The sequence below is a fragment of the Trachypithecus francoisi genome, unplaced genomic scaffold (assembly GCF_009764315.1).
Source record: "Trachypithecus francoisi isolate TF-2019V2 unplaced genomic scaffold, Tfra_2.0 Lachesis_group6, whole genome shotgun sequence".
Taxonomy (NCBI): domain Eukaryota; kingdom Metazoa; phylum Chordata; class Mammalia; order Primates; family Cercopithecidae; genus Trachypithecus; species Trachypithecus francoisi.
Window position 1 is genome coordinate 25955663 of NW_022681471.1, and position 20136 is coordinate 25975798.

At 41.3% G+C, this 20136-nt stretch overlaps 1 protein-coding gene across 3 annotated transcripts in view; it reads right to left on the bottom strand.

The window, feature by feature from the left end:
- The window catches only part of SLC9A6 (solute carrier family 9 member A6), a 63652-nt gene that overhangs the window by 14731 nt on the left and 28785 nt on the right, over positions 1-20136 (bottom strand). For 2 of the 3 annotated variants that reach the window (XM_033201053.1, XM_033201054.1), the window contains exons 10-13: positions 16799-16912; positions 10259-10370; positions 8417-8570; positions 2724-2754 (exon numbers count right to left, since the gene is read on the bottom strand). In XM_033201053.1, the coding sequence (XP_033056944.1) occupies positions 2724-2754; positions 8417-8570; positions 10259-10370; positions 16799-16912 (411 nt within the window). Of the gene's footprint in view, positions 1-2723; positions 2755-3906; positions 3997-8416; positions 8571-10258; positions 10371-16798; positions 16913-20136 lie in introns of all 3 variants that reach the window. The other variant, XM_033201055.1, reaches the window with a different exon arrangement.

Sequence of the window (20136 nt, forward strand, 5' to 3'; positions counted from 1 at the left end):
CATGTACTGCACCTGAAAGACGTAACTCTCAATGTAATAGCACCTTAGAAAACATCACATCAACATCCTGTATTTGGGAGTTGTCATGGATCTCTAAAATAACTAGCAACTTCAAAGTTGCTACTATGTTCTTGAAACATTAGCAAAATAAAAACAAGTACAGAAATTCCATGGTAAGCCTGACCAGCCAGGAGGAGAAACTAACATAGCAAGTAGGCGTCTCCTAAAAGTTTCCAAAAATATAAACTGTGTCTTTATTTGTAACATGGTGCAGTCAGCAGTTGGGCAGTTAGGCAATCTGCTTCCAGTCCCAGCTTATTGACATTAAGTAGTTTAAGCAAGTCCCTTTCTCTCTCTGGGCCCGAATTTCTTTATGTATAAAAATATGATGAGGTTTAGAGAATCCCGAAGGTCCTTTCCAGTGCTCATGTTCTACGGTTCCATAATCTTTTCTAAAAGCACATAATTTAGGCCAGACACAGTGGCTCATGCTTGTAATCCCAACACTTCGGGAAGCTGAGGCGGGTGTATCACTTGAGGTCAGGAGTTCGAGTCCAGCCTGACCAACATGGCAAAACCCCATCTCTACAAAAAACACACCAAAAAAATGAGCCAGGCATGGTGGCAGGCACCTATAGTCTCAGCTACCTGGAAGGGTGAGGCAAGAGAATTGCCTGAATCCGGGAGGTGGAGGTTGCAGTAAGCTGAGATCGTGCCACTGCACTCCAGCATGGCCGACAGAGTGAAACTTCATCTCAGTAAGTAAATAAACAAACAAGCAAGCAAGCAAGCGTAGAGTTTAGATTCTGGGTTTTGGTTTCTTCCTGTCCTTCCTAATGCTCAAAATAAATTTCTCTCTCCCTCAATGTGTCATGTGTCATGTATCAACTTATACACAACACAAAAATGTTTGGAAACACTGTATGGGCTTACAAAAGCTGAAGAACACCTGCAATTCCTTTCACATCATTAGAAGTATCTTTGTGTGCCTCCACCTCTTGAAAAGCAACATTTCACCACCCCTCACCACATGAACATCCCACCCCCACACACTCCACACTTAGTATAATGGTCCTCTGCACTTTCTGGTGGACATTCAAAATATTAAAGAAACAATATAACCAAGACAGCCACAGGGTTTTTGCTTTCTTTTCATTTTGTTTTTGTTTTTCGAGACAGTCTCTCGCACTGTTGCCCAGGCTGGAGTACAGAGGCACGATCTCAGCTCACTGTAACCTCCACCTCCTGGGTTGAAGTGATTCTCCTGCCTCAGTTTCCTGAGTAGCACCCACCACCACACCCAGCTAATTTCTGTATTTTTAGCAGAAACAGGGTTTCGCCATGTTGGCCAGGCTGGTCTCGAACTCCTGACTCGCCATGTTGGCCAGGCTGGTCTCGAACCCCTGACCTCAGGTGATTCACCCACCTTGGCCTCCCAATGTGCTGGGATTACAGGCATGAGCCACCATGCCAGGCCCAGCACAGAGTTTTGAAGGTAAGGGAAAAAAACAGTTCTTTGTTCTGTATGTCACGACTGGCACTTACCTACCTGGCTCTCTCCTGTCACTCCTTTTCCATTTCTCCTCTGTGGTTACAGAAGAGACACAGCTGGTGGAGACTTATACAGAGAGCGATCGAGCATTTGTCTTTTGAACGGCATAATTAACTTTATTCATGTTTTGACACAGGGAGAAGGCACTGAGGAGTTATTACTCCTTGGGCACTACCGCAGGAGTCTGGCATCATGGGAATTTATCCAGCTTGGTTTTAACAAGTATGTCAACCCATGGAATTCTACTTTAAGGCTCTGACCACAAGAGGCAAGTACTTACTATATCTCATACATACATTCACACTCATCACTCAACAGCTAACAAAATTAGCATTTAGGAAATGAATCTGAGAAATGTTTTTTTTAACCTCACCCTGAAGACAAATATACTGACTGGGGTTGTTTCAGACAAGAAAAAAGCTGTTTTGAAAGAGATGCTTTCCATGTTCAAAAATCTAATTTCTGTGATCTCATCTAACGTCTGATATGGAGGCATGTATTCAATGGTGCTCAGAAGCGATTGAAAAACAGATGGAAAATACCAGACAAGGGTGGTCAGTCTAGAGAGGGCAGCGAGTTCCAATGCATTCAGTCCAACGGGCTCAAGTTCATAGCAACAACTGAGAAACTGACAAACGGAAGGAAGGAAGCAAGGAAACGTGACCAAGGCTGAGGGGCAAGGTAAGAAAGTGCGTTCCCCTGAGCAGGCAGGGAAAACTGGTTGAAGACTCAAAAGCTTCTAGGCAGTTCTCTAGGGCAGCTGCTGGTCATCCAATTTGAAAGTTACACAGGAAGAGCAGCTGGAGTGGGGCTTACATCAGAGACAAGGCTTCATGCGCAAACAAAAGTGGAAAAAGCCTCCCCGTGCCAGAGGAGTCACTCGAAAACCCAGAAGTCCTTAAGAGACTGCTCTCCTCTGGGGCAAAAGCCCAGGCAGGATGGCCCAGAGACATGAAAGCTGTCGCCTTTGATAACCACACACTATGGCACTGTGGCAAACTTGGTTTTGTCTCTGTGGAGCAGTGAGAAAAGCCAGGAATGATGTCAGTTAAAAGCTGAGGCAAAGAGGACAGGATCTAAATAGAAGGATGAAGTTTACAGTAGGTTGTTTTCTTTCCAAATGACTGCACATTTGATAGAAATGCCAGGAACAACAAAAACGCATATTTACCAAGTGTTCTTGGTCTGAATCAACACCAACCCTAAAGGAGAAACACAAAGAGCAAATGAGATTTGGAAGCCAAAAAATGGTCTACTCACACATGTACATTGTCAGGCAACCACTTTTCTCAACACAGAAGCTATGGAATGGTTAATGTTTTCTTGCTTCTCTATGGCTGTTGATGCAGATTTTTGCCTCCTGCCACTTTCCTTAGCAACAGCTTGGATTCTAAGGCAAGAAGGGTGTACCCATGATTCTCTTCCTGCAATCTTACTTACCAGTTTCAGAAAAAAATAGCATTTTCTTCTCTGAATATAGGTCCATTCGAAGCAGAATCAGAGAGAGCAGCACTGCCCCAGTTGCTAAATAAGAATTACTGGGTAGCTCCAAAAACAAGGCTGGCACAGTGTAATTCACCTCGCAGCTCTCATGGCAACATTCTGTTTCGATGACTGAAGAGAGGGTCCAATTACAGGTTTTTCATAGGCTAATGGACAGACATTAGCCTTGCTCCTTCACAATTCTTTTTTATCTGGTAAAATTCCTGCTTTCTGTATCCCAGGGAAAAGCTTCATTACAAAGTTCTCTGGCTTCTCTCTATTCCCTAAACACAGACACTCACCAACTCTGTTCACTCCTTCTCTAAACAGTCTCTCAAGTCTTCTCTCCTGTCCATCCCAACTGCTCAAGGGCAGCCCTCATCCTGAGGCTCATGGGCTCTGTCATGGAAGCTTTTTCAGCTGCCAGGCTCTCCCTGAGAGTCAGCTGTCGCCAGCATAGAGCTCGCTGTGTTACTCCTTGGCAAAAGACTCTGAGAGTGGCTTACAACCCAGAGGGTCAAGTCTGAAGTCCTTTGTGGGGCATTCAAGACTCTCTACAAACTAGCATCCTCACCTCACTCCAATCTACTTTTCCATCCTCATTTCGCATCATTCTCTTCTACATGCCCCATTCTAGCCATACCTGCCTGCTCCTCTCCCCAAATCTGTCCTCTCCTGAGCCTCCCATGCCGTTGCTCATGCTGTTCTCTCCAGCTGCAATGTGCTTTCCCTCGTTTCTAATGTGTTTTTCAAGTTCCAAAGTAACCTTTCTATGACCCCTTCAAGCAGAATCATTTTTTCCTCTGTGCATCTGCAGCACTTTCTACAGTCCTTTATTATGATACTTAGCACAGTAGAGTATAGTTATTTACCTGTCAGTCTCCCCAAAAAGACTGTGAGCTCCTTGAGGGTAAAGGCCATGTCTCAATTCATCTCTGTATGCCCAGAGTCTAGCACAGTACCTGACACACAATAGGTGCTCAAATGTTTATTGATTAAATTAACTACTACAGACAACACAGAAAAAAACAGCAGTACTAGAAGCTGTAGCAGTAGCATCCCAGAACACAAATAACACTGAAGGGAGAAAATGATGCAAGGCTGCATCTGGAAAGCAAGGGAATCGTGGTCAAGGACTTGAAAACAGATTGCTATGACCAGATTCATAATTCAAAGAATGGCTCATTTTTCCTTTGTTAAAATGGCCAGGAGCTGTTTAACATCTTCTCAGTCACACTAGACTCTAAACACATTTATGCATCTCGAGTGACATCTAGTGGTCTTGAAGATAGCACACTTGCAATACTCAGAGGGTACATTATCAGAAGCTAAGTCAATGTAATAAACATTTATAGAGCACTTATTATTTGCCAGGCACTGTACTAGGCACAGGGCATAGAAATGAATGAAACATGGCCCCTGCCGTCAAGGAACTCACAGACTAGTGGGGGAAACCGACACAACTAGGGCATAATCCCTAAGGGCTTCTATCAGGGAGCTCTGGCTTCAAATCTGGACTTGGCTGCTTTCTAACTGTGTGAACTCAGTCAAGTGATACAGTCCTATAAATTATCACTTTATCACCTGGAAAATTGGGCTAATATCCACCACACAGAGTTGCTGCAAGGATTTAATGAAAAAATATATGAAAAGGTTTTAAAAGCGTATCTGAAACATTAACACTAAGTGGTAGCTCTTATAACAATATTATTACAAGACTGAATAAAATAAGTTCTACAATGGAGAGGCCCAATGTTGCACCAACAGAAGAGTGGTTCTGAGGGAAAAGAACAGGGGGAAAAGGAGGTGGCACTTAAGCTGTGTCATTTACTAACAGCGAAAGAGCATTCCAGGCAGAGGGAACAGTATGAGCAAAGGCTCAGAGACACAGAAGTGCAAAGGATGTGTAGTAAATGATAGAGAGCCAAATGTGACGTCACAAACTATGTGAAAGGACATGAGAATAGCTGGCTGTTTCAAATTTACTGAGGATCCACCGTCCACATGACAGCTAAAGTGAACCTTTTACACTGTAAATGACTTCATGTCACTCCCTTGCTTTAAAATTCTCCAGGATTTCCAATTGTATTTTAAAATTCAAATCCCTTACCATGTTCCAGAAAACTTTGTATTAGGGGTCCACAAACTACAGCCTACGGGCCACATCAGTACTTCTTCTGTTTTGTAAATAATAAAGTTCTACTGGGATACAACCATGCCAATTGATTTACGTATTGTTTAGGGCTGCTTTCACACTGGAGTTGAGTAGCTGAGACAGACTGTACGGCCTCCAAAGCCTGACATATTTACTCTCTGGCCCTTGACAGTAAAAGTTGGCAGACCTCTGCTTCCATAGGATCTTGCCAACCTCACTTCCTACCTACCCTTCAGTCACTATACTCCAGCCATGAGAGCTTTTTTCCTGTTCATTCAACAGACCAAGTTTGCCCCTGCCTCACGACTTCTGTAACTTGCTCTTCCCTCTGCCTAGACTGCTCTTCTTCCTGATAACTGTTTAACTGGCAACATCTAGTCACGCAGGTAAGACTGAACTCAAACGTAACCTCTTAGAGAAACCGTCCCTGGCCTCCCTGTATAAAATACATACCCATCCCCAGTCACTATCACAGTACCTTGCCCGATTCCCATCATAGCATTTAATATCATCTACAGTTGTCAGGTTCATTTATGTGTTACTAGTTTATTGTCTGTCTTCTCTCACTAAAGTTTAGATGTTATGAGTCTAGGAACCTTTTCTATCTTATTATGATCACTGTGCTTCTCTACAGCAGGATTTCTTAACCCTAGCATTACTGATATTCTGGCCTAGATAATTCTCTGTTGGCAGGTGGTGAGGGTTGGTGAGGTGCCTGTCCTATGCATTGTAGCATGTTTAGCAGCATCCTTGGCCTCTACTCACTAGATGCCAGCAGCAGCTCCCTCTTCCAGTTGTGACAACCAAAAATGTCTCCATAAAGTGCCAAATGTCCCTTGCGGGGAGGGGGGCAAAATTATCCCCAGTTAAGAAGCACTGAGGCTGGGCGAGGTGACTCATACCTATAATCCCAACACTGAGGCAGGCAAATCACTTGAGGCCAGGAGTTTGAGACCAGCCTGGCCAACATGGTGAAATCCCATCTCTACTAAAAATACAAAAATTAACCAGGTGTGGTGGTGCATGCGTGTAGTCCCAGCTACTTAGGAGACTGAGGGAGGAGAACTGCTTGAACCTGGGAAGCGGAGGTTGCAATGAGCCAAGATTGCACCACTGCACGCTGGCCTGAGCGACAGAGCAAGACCCTGTCTCCAAAAAAAAAAAAAAGAACCACTGAGTTATGACCTACAGTGCCCGGCACATGGCTGGTGTTCTGTAAATGTTTATCAAATGAATGAATAAAAGGTATATTTGAAATGCTGTGCTAAGAACTTTACAGATACTAGCTCACTGAATCCTTACAACAACCCAAGGAGGTAGGTACTATAACATACATGTTACAGATGAGGAAACTGAGGCTTTAAAAGGTTAAAGAACTTGCCTAAGATCACAGAATTCGTCAATGAAGGGGCAAGAAGTCAAAGCCAAGTCTAAGTCTGCATGAATCTTAAACTTTCAGGACTTAGCAGTGCCCTTAAAACTGTACTAGACAAATTTGGGGGGAGGAAAGAGAAGCTTAAAATACAGCCCCTGTTCACGAACAGGCCAAGAATAATACCAATAAAACAAGAAAACAATAAGAAGTAACCTAAGACTATAAGACAATATTATAATTAAGTGACAAACTGTTACAGGACAGGCACTATGTGGCCAAAGAGCTTTGACAGCTAGTGATGTAGATTAAATTTTGTGTGAGTAGGTATTTTTTTTTGGTCTTTTCTTTTTGGGAAGATGGTAAGCATAGATATTTTGTTTGGTTTGTTCTTACATTTAATTTTGTTATCCTTAGGAAAATGAGGGAAAGTCTTCATCTACAAGCTCTTGAGAAAAGAAAGGAACTGTGTCCTTTCAAAATGTACCATGCCCATTGTTTGATGAAATTAATTTCTAAAAGAAATTAAGAAAGACTGGAGGCTCCTCTGCCTGCCATTTAATTATCCAGATGACCCTGAACAACTCAGAACCTTTCTAAGCCTCTATTCATCACTTGTGAAATGGAGTTATCACGTTTGGATAAATATGTAAAATGTACTTAACACAATGCCCAGCACATAGTAAGTGTTCAATAAATGCCAGGTCTTCCCTAAAGTAATAATTAAGGTTATAAGAATATTATTTTTGTGTATTTTGTACTATGCACAATAAAAGCACAGAAATTATAAGGGATTTGAATAGTAAAGAGAAATTAAGACAATCACAACAACATTCAAAGTGTGATTTAGGGCTGGCTGGTTTTTAGAATGTTTTAAAAAAAGGCATAATAGAATTTAAAACATGGAGGACAGGATCTATAAAGTGTGAAATACTGTTTTCTCTAATGAGCCCTATGTATTCTGGAAGCTTGGTCGCTCTTAATGTCTATGAAGTTTCAGCCAAACACAGAACTAAAATCTACAAAGGCTTTAGCAGCATAGGCTGCTGTATCCATGGAAACAAATGCAGAACTCTTGAGATACAAGGGAGCTTTCAAATTGAATACATTAACTGGTACACATTCAAGACTAAGACCTCACGATCCTGGCTTTGGATTGTTAGGTTAAAAACAGTGCTGATGAGAAAAATGATAATATCTAGTAGTGATTAGGGATGGGGTAAACTGCACTGTCTCATACATTGCAGGTAGAAGGCAAATTTTTTATCTGACCTGGTGATACTGATCAAAAGCCTTAAATATATACATATCCTTTTGAGCAAGCAATTTCATTTCTAGACATGCATTCAAAGAAATAATCAAACAAGTACACAGTGGTGTATACATTTAAGAATGTTCACACTGTTAATGGTAATAGTAATAGCAAAATCCTCAAATTGTAATGGTAATAGCAAAATCCTAGAAACAATACAAAAGCCCAACAACAGGGATTTGAGTAAATAAATCAGGATATATGCAGCCATTAAAACAATGATGCAAATATATTTACAATGTAAATGTCCATGCTATATTACATTTAAAAATCAGGCTACAAGAGTACCTTTAGTGTTATCCCTTTTTGTCAAAAATACGTATCATATATAGCAAAAGGTCTGGAAAGATATCCCTCAAAGTGTTAACAATGAATTTTTCTTTTGCATATATATTTTCCTTTTTCTGTACTACATACTACATATTTTTTAAAAGGAAAAAATTAAACATCACAGATTCACCAAAGCTAAAAAATTGAAAACGGGCAGAAAAATAAACCAAATTAAAATTTAATCTTAAAATGAGATCTCCAGTTAGTACTTACCTGATATGCAAGCATGACAGCATTGCAGTGGTGCCACCGCCAAATACCCACACGGTAAAAAACACAATCAGAAGCGTGGTGCTGAACATCATTTGCCGTGCATAAGTGGCAGTATCTCGAATGGCCAAGGCAAATGCCATTGCACCACGAAGGCCTACAGGGGAACAGAAAAGGTATTTCTTCAATAACTCATTACCAATGCAAGCTTCATAAATTCAGAGCAATAAAGCACATTCTAAAAACTTAGAAGCATGTGAACAAATATGCAGTAAATATTAACATACTTAAATATGTATAGGCTGTGCATGGTGGCTCACACCTGTAATCAGCACTTTGGGAGGCCGAGGTGGGCAGATGACCTGAGGTCAGGAGTTCGAGACCAGCCTGGTCAACATGCTGAAACCCTGTCTCTACCAAAAATATAAAAATCAGCAGGGCGTGGTGGCACACGCCTGTAATCCCAGCTACTCGGGAGGCTGAGGCAGAACTGCTTGAACCAGGGAGGCAGAGGTTACAGTGAGCCAAGATCGTACCACTGCACTCCACCCGAGTGACAGAGCAAGACTCCATCTCGAAAAAAAAAAAAAAACAGTACAAATAGAAATAGAATTTGTATATGTTATTGACATGTACTGATGTTTTAATAATTTTTTAAAATTCATTTTTATTTACAAACAGTAAAATTCACTCTTTTTGGTCTATAGCCACATGAGTTTTGGCAAATTAATAGAGGTGTGTGTGACTACTACTATAATCAAGACACAGAATGGTTTTAACATCCCTGCCCCTGTGAAATTTCTTTGTGTTACCCTTTTTTAGTCTAACCTCTTGTCACTCCATCAAACCCCTGGCAACCACTGATGCACTCCCCATTGCTATGACTTTGTCTTTTTGCGAATGTCATGTAAAGGGAATCACACAGCAGGTAACCTTTCAAGACTGGCTTCTTGCACTTAGCATAATGCCTCTGAGATTCATCCACGCTGTATGGGTAAATTGTTTGTTCTTTTTAGTGCACAGTAGTATTCCATAGCATGGATGTACCACAGTTTGATTAGCTTTTTGCGCATTGAGAGACAGACAAGTGGGTTGTTTCCAGGTTTTGGCAATTATGAAAAGAACTGCTATAAACATTCACCTCCAGGTTTTTGTTTGAAAATGACTTCATCTTTATCTTTCTCACTTTCTATGACATAATTCTAAACCAAGGATTTGGAACCAGAATATGAAAAATTCCCACAGAAGGGAATGGGACAAAAAAAAAAAAAAATATATATATATATATATATATATATATATATGTATGTATGTATATGTATATACATATTATATTGTCCCATAAAATATATGTATATACATATATATAAAATATATACATATATATATTTTCTATTCAAGGATGCAACTTCAATGTTTAAAGGAGTATTATAGGTCAGGCGCGATGGCTCATGCCTATAATCCTAGCACTTTGAAAGGCCAAGGTGGGTGGATTACTTGAGGTCAGGAGTTCGTGACCAGCCTGGCCAACATGGTGAAACCCCATCTCTACTAAAAATACAAAAATTAGACAGGCATATTGGTGCGCGCCTGTAATCCCAGCTACCTGGGAGGCTAAGGCACGAGAATTGCTTGAACCTGGGAGGCAGAGGTTGCAGTGAGCCAAGATCGTGCCACTGCACTATAGCCTGGGTGACAGAGTGAAACAGTGTCTCTAAATAAATAAATGATATAAAAATAAAGGAGTATTATATGACCAGCATAACATCTCAGTGTTACATCAAGTTGGCATACGCATTGTGAATGGTTGCTTGAGGTGGGCAAGAGAAGAAAGTTATAACTTACCAGCAAACATCATCATATGTTGAAAATTTGATCCAATCTTACTTCTTCTACCTAAATTAAGTAAGAGGGACAAGGGGTAAATATTGGCAGCTCTTCCCAAGAAAATAGCAACCTAAAATTATTAATAGGTTAAGGATCATTTCATTTTACTATTAATATTATTTAGACTATACATTCAAGATGGTGAAAGACTATTTTAGGGAACTCAGTTTCTAACACACAGTCTTTTGGTTCCATTGTCTAACATAGCACTGTCCAACAGAACTTTCTGCAACAATGGAAATTTTCTATATCTGCACTGTCCAATTTGGTGAGCACCTGAAATGTGGCTAGAGTGACCAAGGAACTGAAAATTTATTTCATTTTAATTACTTCAAATTAAAATAATCACATTTGGCTAATTGCTATCAAATTGGACAGAACAGGTGTAACATGCAGGAAATTTACTAGATTAAGAGAAACGTGTTTAAAAGCGGAGTTTCTTTACTATACTTCTAAGATTATTAATAGAATAGGTTAATTCACTTTCACTGTTAGTTTTGGTAGGAAAAAGAGCAATGCTGAGAAAACTTCCCCTTCCTTCCTCAGAACAAAGAAAAGTGAGCTGAGGCCGGGCGCGGTGGCTCAAGCCTGTAATCCCAGCACTTTGGGAGGCCGAGACGGGCGGATCACGAGGTCAGGAGATCGAGACCATCCTGGCTAACACTGTGAAACCCCGTCTCTACTAAAAAATAGAAAAAAATAGCCGGGCGAGGTGGCGGGCGCCTGTAGTCCCAGCTACTCGGGAGGCTGAGGCAGGAGAATGGCGGTAAACCCGGGAGGCGGAGCTTGCAATGAGCTGAGATCCGGCCACTGCACTCCAGCCGGGCGACAGAGCGAGACTCCGTCTCAAAAAAAAAAAAAAAAAAAAAAAAAAAAAAAAAAAAAGAAAAGTGAGCTGAATCACCACCTCATAGCACTAAAATGGCTTCCAGACCCACTGTACTCCACTGAGTTTATACTTCCAACTTGCTTCAAAGGGAAAATTTAATGTGAATTCAGATTGGTTTTAACTAGAAACCAATTTTAGTATCTTTTTCTCCAGTTTGCTGTCTATAGGACTCCTGCTTTATGATGGCAATTTTTATTTCAGGAGTCATGATACAGTCTCCACCTCATTTCCTGAGAAAAATATAAGGGAAAATTTAAGATTAAAAACAAAATAAGGCCATGTGCAGTGGCTCACACTTGTCATCCCAGCACTTTGGGAGGCCGGGGGCGGAAGGACAGCTTGAGGCCAGGAGTTCAAGACCAGCCTGGCCATCGGGGCAAAAACCTATCTCTATTAAAAATACAAAAATGAGCTGGGCATGGTGGTGTACACCTGTAATCCCAGCTATTCCAGTGGCTGAGGCACGAGAATTGCTTGAACCCAGGACACGGAGGCTGTAGCGAGCTGAGATCGTGCCATTGCACTCCAGCCTGGGTGACAGAGTGAGACCCTGTCTCAATAACAAACAAATAAAAAAACAGGGTGGGGGGAATGGTGTTGGTCTAAGTAACTTTGGAAAAGAGTAGAATCTGTAAGACTAAAGGTAGAAGAACTGCACAAAAGCATTCTACGCTCATGACAAAGCTGTTTCCCATGGGAACACTGGTTAACAATTCTGATACTATTATACATGTATACTTGAAACTGAACAATTAGGTAAACGAATGGCAAGTGGTGACAGCAAAGTTTCTTACTGTTAGAATGGGAGTTTACAGTTCAGAAAGGGGAGGAGGCCAGAATAATCCATGTGGTAATGGATTAAAGTTGGAGACATCAGTATGAACCCATATTGAGCTTAATAGAGATACACCTGGTTATATGCAGAACTATGTATAGATATATATGTATATATGAGTTAGTGTATATTATATCTATGTATATGGATATATAGATATATACATATATAATTCCTTGCTCTGTCAGCTGAGAGAACCTAGAAGCAAAGACACCAAGTAACACTGAGCATACCTAGTGCTCAGATTTTTATTTCTAATACTATTCTCCAACAAAACGAACCAGGAGTTCTTGGAGAAATGGCCAATTCTTGGGCTGAGCCACAACAGATACAAGATGAGCCTGAAGCATCCTGTAGTTCCAGGGAGTAAGGAAGTACTCAAAAAAAAAAAAGAAAAGAAAATTAAAAACAATGATGAGGATAAAAATTAAAAACGACGAGGATATATCCAAGGCACACAGAAGAGCCTGCCAAAAGAGCTCTCAATGGCCAAGCTGGAACAGTTTGAGCAACAAAATAAAAAAAGTTGTATTATAACTCAGAGTATAAAATAAATATCAATGAATCCATATTGATATAAATAAATGACTGGGCTGGGTGCGGTGGCTCATGCCTGTAATCCCAACACTTTGGGAGGCTGAGATGTGGGGATCACTTGAGGTCAGGAGTTCGAGACCAGCATGGCCAACATGGCGAAACTCCGCCTCTACTGAAAATATAAAAATTAGCCAGGTGTGGTGGCGCATGCCTGTAATCTCAGCTCATGCCTGTAATCTCAGCTACTCAGGAGGATGAGACAGGAGAATCACTTGAACCCGGGAGGTAGAGGTTGCAGTGAGCTGAGATCGCGCCATTGCACTCCAGCCTGGGCAACAAGAGTGAAACTGTCTCAAAAAATAATAATAATAATAATAAATGACTGAATAAAACAAATGAGGAAGAATACATAAATCTCCTGTGTGAAAAATTCCAAATAATTTTGCTGATACTCTGTCCTCAAGGAGGTGGAACCTAACTCCCCATTCCTCAATCCTTGCTCATAGCAACTTCCTTCCAAGCAGTACAACATGGGGAGGGGAGGGGGGAAATGTGTAACTTTATAATGGATAAATCTGACAAACACTATCTTAACCAAGTGATTAAGACTATCATCAACATTATTAAGTATATACCCTTGATATAATGTGATGAGAATGGCATTTTACCTCTGTGGTCTTCCTCCCAAAGAACATGTAACTCCAGTCTAATCATGGGGAAAATATCAGACAAGTTCCATCTGCAGGACATTCTACAAGACATGGCTAGTACCCTTCAATACTGTCAAGGGTCACCAAAAACAAAGAACACATATGAGAAACTGTCACAGGCAGGCAGAGCCTAAGGGGACATGACAACTAAATGTAATGTGGTATCCTGGATGGGACCCGGGATAGAGAAAGGATATTAGGGAAAAACTATGGGAATCAGAATAAAGTTTGAACTTTAGTTAGTAATATCAATATTAGTTCATTCATTGTGACAAATGTACCATGCTAATATGTTAATAATAGGGGAAACTGAGTGTGGGGCATATGAGAACTTCCTGTATTATCTTCACAATTTTTCTGTAAACCTAAAACTATTCTAAAATCAAAAATTTTAAAAAGTGATTCCGGCCGGGCGCGGTGGCTCACGCCTGTAATCCCGGCACTTTGGGAGGCCAAGGCGGGTGGATCACGAGGTCAGAAGATCGAGACCATGGTGAAACCCCGTCTCTACTAAAAATACAAAAACAGCCAGGCGCGGTGGCGGGCACCTGTAGTCCCAGCTACTACTCGGGAGGCTGAGGCAGAAGAATGGCGTGAACCCGGGAGGCGGAGCTTGCAGTGAGCAAGATCGCGCCACGGCACTCCAGCCTGGGTGACAGAGTGAGACTCCATCTCACAAAAAAAAAAAAAAACAAACAAAAAAAAGTGATTCCCCAAAAAGAAAAGAAAACATAACCACTAAACATGTGGGCCAATGCGGCAGTGACTGCTAGTTCTCCCCAACATCTGTTCTTGCTTTCTTCCTTGGTAGTTGGCACTCCTCCCTTTCATCTTTATGCAGCCACCCAGAAAAAGTATATAACTCCTAGCCTTCCTTGTGAGTAGGTGTAATCAATGATGTTAAGTGGAAGGGATGTGTGCACATTCTAGGTCAAGCCCTTCAAGGCAACTGGCAGACAGGGGTGAGCCACGTTGGATCACAAGAACAAGAGCAAGTCCCTAAGGATGTTAGCAACAACCATATGGAGCAGAACTGCCATACCAGTTCAGATTTTTAGATAAGAAAGAAATTTCTATGCTGTTTAAACCTGGATTAGTTTGAGTCTTTTCACATGAAACCAAACCTATGTCCTAACTCATATAGCCAGAAATAGAGCAACTCTCTCCTGTTAAGAGGCCATTTTCATGGTAGGACTTTGTATTGAGGAATTTTAATTCCTAACAGACTCAGAAACCTATAGAGAATATTTAGCTTTGTTTCCAGATTAAGTATAGTGGATTGAGCCATTGACTGTTCAAAATTTTCTCCAAGACTAGCAGGACATTAAGTTACTGATCTTGTGGTTGTCCTTCAGCTAAGATATTCTCCTATTAACAGTACTTTATCTTTTTTGCCTAAAGTTCATTCGCAGACTAAGGCTCTGCAGAATGATATTTCAGTAATACTTCACTTTCTAACAGAGATCCTATCTAGAGTTTTAATTAAAAAAAAAAAAAAAAAACCTTCTGCTAATCTCTTTGGCAGAATCTTCATTCTGAGGTGAGGTTTTAAAATATTTCTTTTAAAAATTCCTTATTCAAACATTCCCACTGACCACAATTGCTCCTTCCATATTTTGTGTTCAACTATCCCACTCTGATCATTCCTCCATAGCACTGGGACCTTCAGTCCAAAGATCCCTATATTCTTTCCTGAAACAATGTCTTCTTTCCTCACTTCCCTTCTTACCATCATGTTAATAACACCTTTTAATGTTAAACATTAAATGAAGTGTTTAGATTGCATCAGTCATGTAATAACACTATGATCTCTTGTCCTTCTGTTTTCCTTGCACCCACTTGAAAAAACTCCAAACCTGGAAGGAGCCAACTATCTCTTTATTCCATGCTTACAGTAAGTACTGTTGGACAAAGTCATTTAATGGGGAAGACTGGTTCTACTGCTAATTCCTATTCCTCAAACACAATGGATCCCTAGTACTTTTTAGCAGTCCTGTTGAGTTTCTTTGGTTAACTTATTCTCCCACTCTCTACAACTATTTCACAAACCCCCACCTTCCTCAAAATCCCTATGATCTGTGTAAGCCATCCTCCAAGATAGTCCCTAACCATCCCTGCCTCTTAGTATTCACACCCTTGCGTAGTCCCCACCCACACTGTACCAGGTTGGTTTGTATAACCAATAGAATATTATGGAAGTGATGCTGGTATGTCTCTTCAAAGATTAGGTTACAAAAGGCATTTCAGCTTTCATTTTAGGGCTCTCTCAGCTCACTCAGTTTGGGGGAAGAAGCCATGGTGTAAGCTGCCCTATGGAGATATCCACGTGGAGAAGAATAGAAGCCTCTTGCTGTCAGTGATGTGAGTTGAGTGAGCTTACAGTGGATTCCCTGGCCCTAGTCAAGTCTTGAGAAGGTGCAGTCCCAGCCAAGAGCACAACTGCAACCTCTTAGAGATCCTGGAGCCAGAACCACTCAGGTGAGCTGCTCCAGGATTCCTGACCCTCAGAAACTGTGTGAGATAATAACTGTCTGTTGTTTTAAGCTGCTAAATTTAAGGTAATTTGTTACACAATAGACAACTCCCCATCTTACTCTCAGCAGATGATCTCACCTCCTACTTAACAGATAAACATAGAAGCCATCAGAGAGGAGCTCCATCTTACAAATATGCCTTCATTTCTACATACCCTATCCTCTCCTGTAGTCATGGTAGAGTTGTCTCTCCTCCTAGTGAAGGCAAAATTTCTCTCTACATGCTTTGGATTTCATTCCTGCCTTCTCAAGAGGCTTTTACTATTGCCTCCTCTCTTTCATATACTCAGTTTCTTCCTTCCAATTGTTTTTTGTTTGTTTGTTTGTTTTTTTTTTTTTTTGAGACAGGGTCTCCCTTTGTCACCCAGGCTGGAGTGCAGTGACCCAATCACGGCTCACTGCAGCCTCAAACTCCTGGGCTCAAGGGATCCTTCTACCTTACCCTCCCAAGTAGCTGGGACTACAGGCATGCACCACAACTGGCTAGTTTTTAAAATTTTGTTTGTAAAGATGGGGTCTTGCTACATTGCCCAGGCTGAGTTTTTTTTTTTAAGACTCTTTGTATATATGCGATAGAAAGAGAGGAAGAGAAAGGGATTGGGGAGGGAGAGAAAGAGAAAGAAAGTGGCCTCATTCAACGCTTCCTTATCTTTCACCTTCTGCCCTGTGGCATAGACTGCTAACTGTTCCCCAGTATCCAACCTCTTCTTCCCTGTAGTAATAAATGGAAAACACTTATCTTTTGGGGTTGGCAGAACAGTGGGACACTTATCTGTCATTTTAATCTGTCAACATTATTTGTGCAATAACCACAAATTGAAATAGAATATAATAAAATAAATACACTAGAAAAAAGAACTGGAATCCTTATTTGTCTTACTCAGAGGAAAACTGTATATATTTAAATGTATTCTTATGAACCACATACTCAAAACCCACATGAAAATCTCAATTAAAAATAGTTTTCATAATAAAACACATAATAAAGGATACAAATGCTCCTACTACAAATGTTGGGTTAAAGACATGGTTCTGGAAGGTGAACAGTGTCAGTCCCATGTAGGAGAAGATGAAATTCTCTGCCAAGAAATTGAGAAGCTCAAACAACTGAAACGAAATTGTAAAAGATGAGTCCAGTAAACAAATTAAGTTACATAATTTGAAAGCATGAGTATTACTAAGATAATAAAACAGACACTCAAATAGATAAAGTTCATGCATACACACAAAATATGTGGTTCAGAAGGGAGTAAATGTGGAGATGACATTTCTAGTACTGCAGAAAAAGCCAGAAACGTTCCCCCCTCATTTCCCCTAATCAGCTTTCCTTCTCCAAAGCCCCATCTCCAATTATTCCTCTCCTCCTCCTCCAAACTCTGTCAGTTTTTTTTTGAATGTTCGTTGTGTTCCTGCTACTGCCCTAGTCAAACTTTCATTACTTCCTACCCATAATGATGAAAAAGGACCTCTAACCATCCCTCATCCTCCAGCTCCCCCAAACCAGTGAATCTCTAAAACTGATAGTTTCAAGATACTTTCCTCTTGCAAGCTATAAGATTCTTTTCAACTTTTTGATCCTGGCATAGAGTGCTTCGTGAGAACTCTCGTATTCCCGGCTTGCCCTGTGACTTCACTTTTTGCGTGGGTCTTATCCTTGTGTAGGGAGTAAGCATCCTACAGATAGGGCTTCCACATTGTGGAAGAGATCGATGTGTTGGATAGCAGAACTATCTGTGGGGAGAACTAAACCCTGCTGCCCACCCGCTCCATCCCATTCACATCATAGCCTTGGCAAGGGTATATGATACTTGCTGAATGAAGTTAAGGCCCTTCATAATCTGGTGTCCCTCTGGCCACCAGTGTTACCTACAATGGCTTGTTACTATGAGCCCTCTGACACATAACAGAATAGTGGTTAAGAACATGGGCTTAGGAATCAAAATGCCTAGGGTTTAGCCCTGTCTTCCCCTTTACTGGCTGTGTGGCTTTGGGCAAGTTAGTTAATCTCTTTAAACTAGGGTTGCCTTATTACCCAAAAATGAGAATAAAAATTAAAATAAGTAAACGCATATTTAATTTTCTTTAATTATTTAATATGCTATTATTACTACTTATTTATACTTAATGATAACAGCTATACCTTTTTCAGTTTTTACCGTGTGTCCGACACCATACTAAGGACTTCATATGCATTATCTCGTTTTAATCCCGCAAAAACTCAGTGAGGTAGGTATTATTATTATCTCCATCTTCAAAGATGGCAAAACTGGGCCGGGCGCGGTGGCTCAAGCCTGTAATCCCAGCACTTTGGGAGGCCGAGACGGGCGGATCACAAGGTCAGGAGATCGAGACCATCCTGGCTAACACGGTGAAACCCCGTCTCTACTAAAAATACAAAAAAAAAAAACTAGCCGGGCGAGATGGCGGGCGCCTGTAGTCCCAGCTACTCGGGAGGCTGAGGCAGGAGAATGGCGTAAACCCGGGAGGCGGAGCTTGCAGTGAGCTGAGATCTGGCCACTGCACTCCAGTCCCGGCGACAGAGCGAGACTCCGCCTCAAAAAAAAAAAAAAAAAAAAAAAAAAAAGATGGCAAAACTGAAGCACAGAGAAGTTATGGAACTTGCTCCTGGTCACACAGCCAGCAAGTGGTAGAACCAGGATTTAAAACAATACAGAGACTCCAGAGTCCCGGTTTTACTTTGCAACACAGGGATCGGCAAACTTGCCCATGAATGGCCAGAGAGTAAACATGAGAGGATTTGCAGGCCAAGAGGTCTCTGTCACAACTTCACTCTGCCAGTGGAGCACAAAAGTAGCCACAGACTACGCATTTGAAAAAATGGGTGTGGCTGTGTGCCAAGAAAATCTTATTGGTGGACACAGAAATGTGAATTTCATATAACTGTCACGGGTCACAACATATTCTTCTTTTGATCTTTTGCCAACCAATTAAAATGGATGGAAAGAAAAACGTTCTTAGCTCACTGACTGGCAAGGGCCGGCTGTGGCCTAAGGGCTGGAGTCCGCCACCCTCTGCTCTACACTTTACTGCCTGCTTTTTATTCCTGCCTTTATCTGTAGTGCCTCCCCTAGGCCTTCCTAAATCTTCCCCATCCTTCTAAGGGTACTGTTTCTTCTAGGATAGCTTTCCAGATCCTCAAGCCTCAAACCATTTCCCCTACTTCTCTGATGTCGTCTATGACATATAATCTGAAGTACATAATCTAGGATTCCTATTCCTCATATTTTTTAAATGTACATAAGCTTCATATCACCAACAACATCGGAAGCTCTTACTCTGTTCCTGTTTACTGTTGTTGTTTTTTGTTTGTTTGTTATTGAGACGGAGTCTTGCTCTGTCATCCAGGCTGGAGTGCAGTGGCACAATCTCAGCTCACTGCAACCTCTGCCTCCTGGGTTCAAGCGATTCTCCTGCCTCAGCCTCCTGAGTAGCTGGGAATATAGGCGCATGCTATTACATCCAGCTAACTTTTGTATTTTTAGTAGAGTCAGGGTTTCACCGTGTTGGCCAGGCTGGTCTCAAACTCCTGACCTCGGCTGATCCACCCGCTTCGGCCTCCCAAAATGTTGGGATTACAGGTGTGAGCCACAGCGCCCGGCCTGTTCTTGTTTTTTATTCCCCACCCACGACCTGGAAAAATGCTGACTCCCCTCCCACCCTGCCCCCCGCCAGCTGATTTTCTTCTCTTTACTTATTGCACTGAATTAATTTGTAAAAAAGATTTGTAGCCCTAATGTATATGCTTGGGGGAAAAAAGCCTAATCTCTTCTGAGGAGCTGGGGAAAAGCATAGGTCATAAACTTGATTTGTGGCTCCAGCAGGAAGAAGAAATACTGTTGCTCCTGCTTTTAGCACCACTCCTTTTCAGGCGAATCCCATAACCTTCTTGTCATTTGGCAAAATTTAAATCTGTTTCTCACTATAGCCATAGTCAAGTATGTACCTGTTTCTATCCCAGGTATTACATTTTGTTCATGTATTTGTCCTCTATACCTCCTAAGACTAGAAAATTCTATTCTCTCTCCTTTATCATTCCCTTCAGATACTCTGCACAACTGATCATTCGGTACCAAATAAAACCAGACCACTGACTAGTCCCGACATTCCTGGAAACATAGTAGCTTTGCAGCACCTGAGCAAAGACTGAAGGAAGTTGATCTTCTTTTAGTAGGGCTAATCAGATCAGAAGTTAATCTTATCTACGTCATCTCTTAGAAGGTCTAGTAAGATCAGAAGTTAATCTTCTTTACGTCATCTCTTAGTAGGTCTGGTCAGATCAGAAGTTAATCTTGTCTACGTCACACAACAGT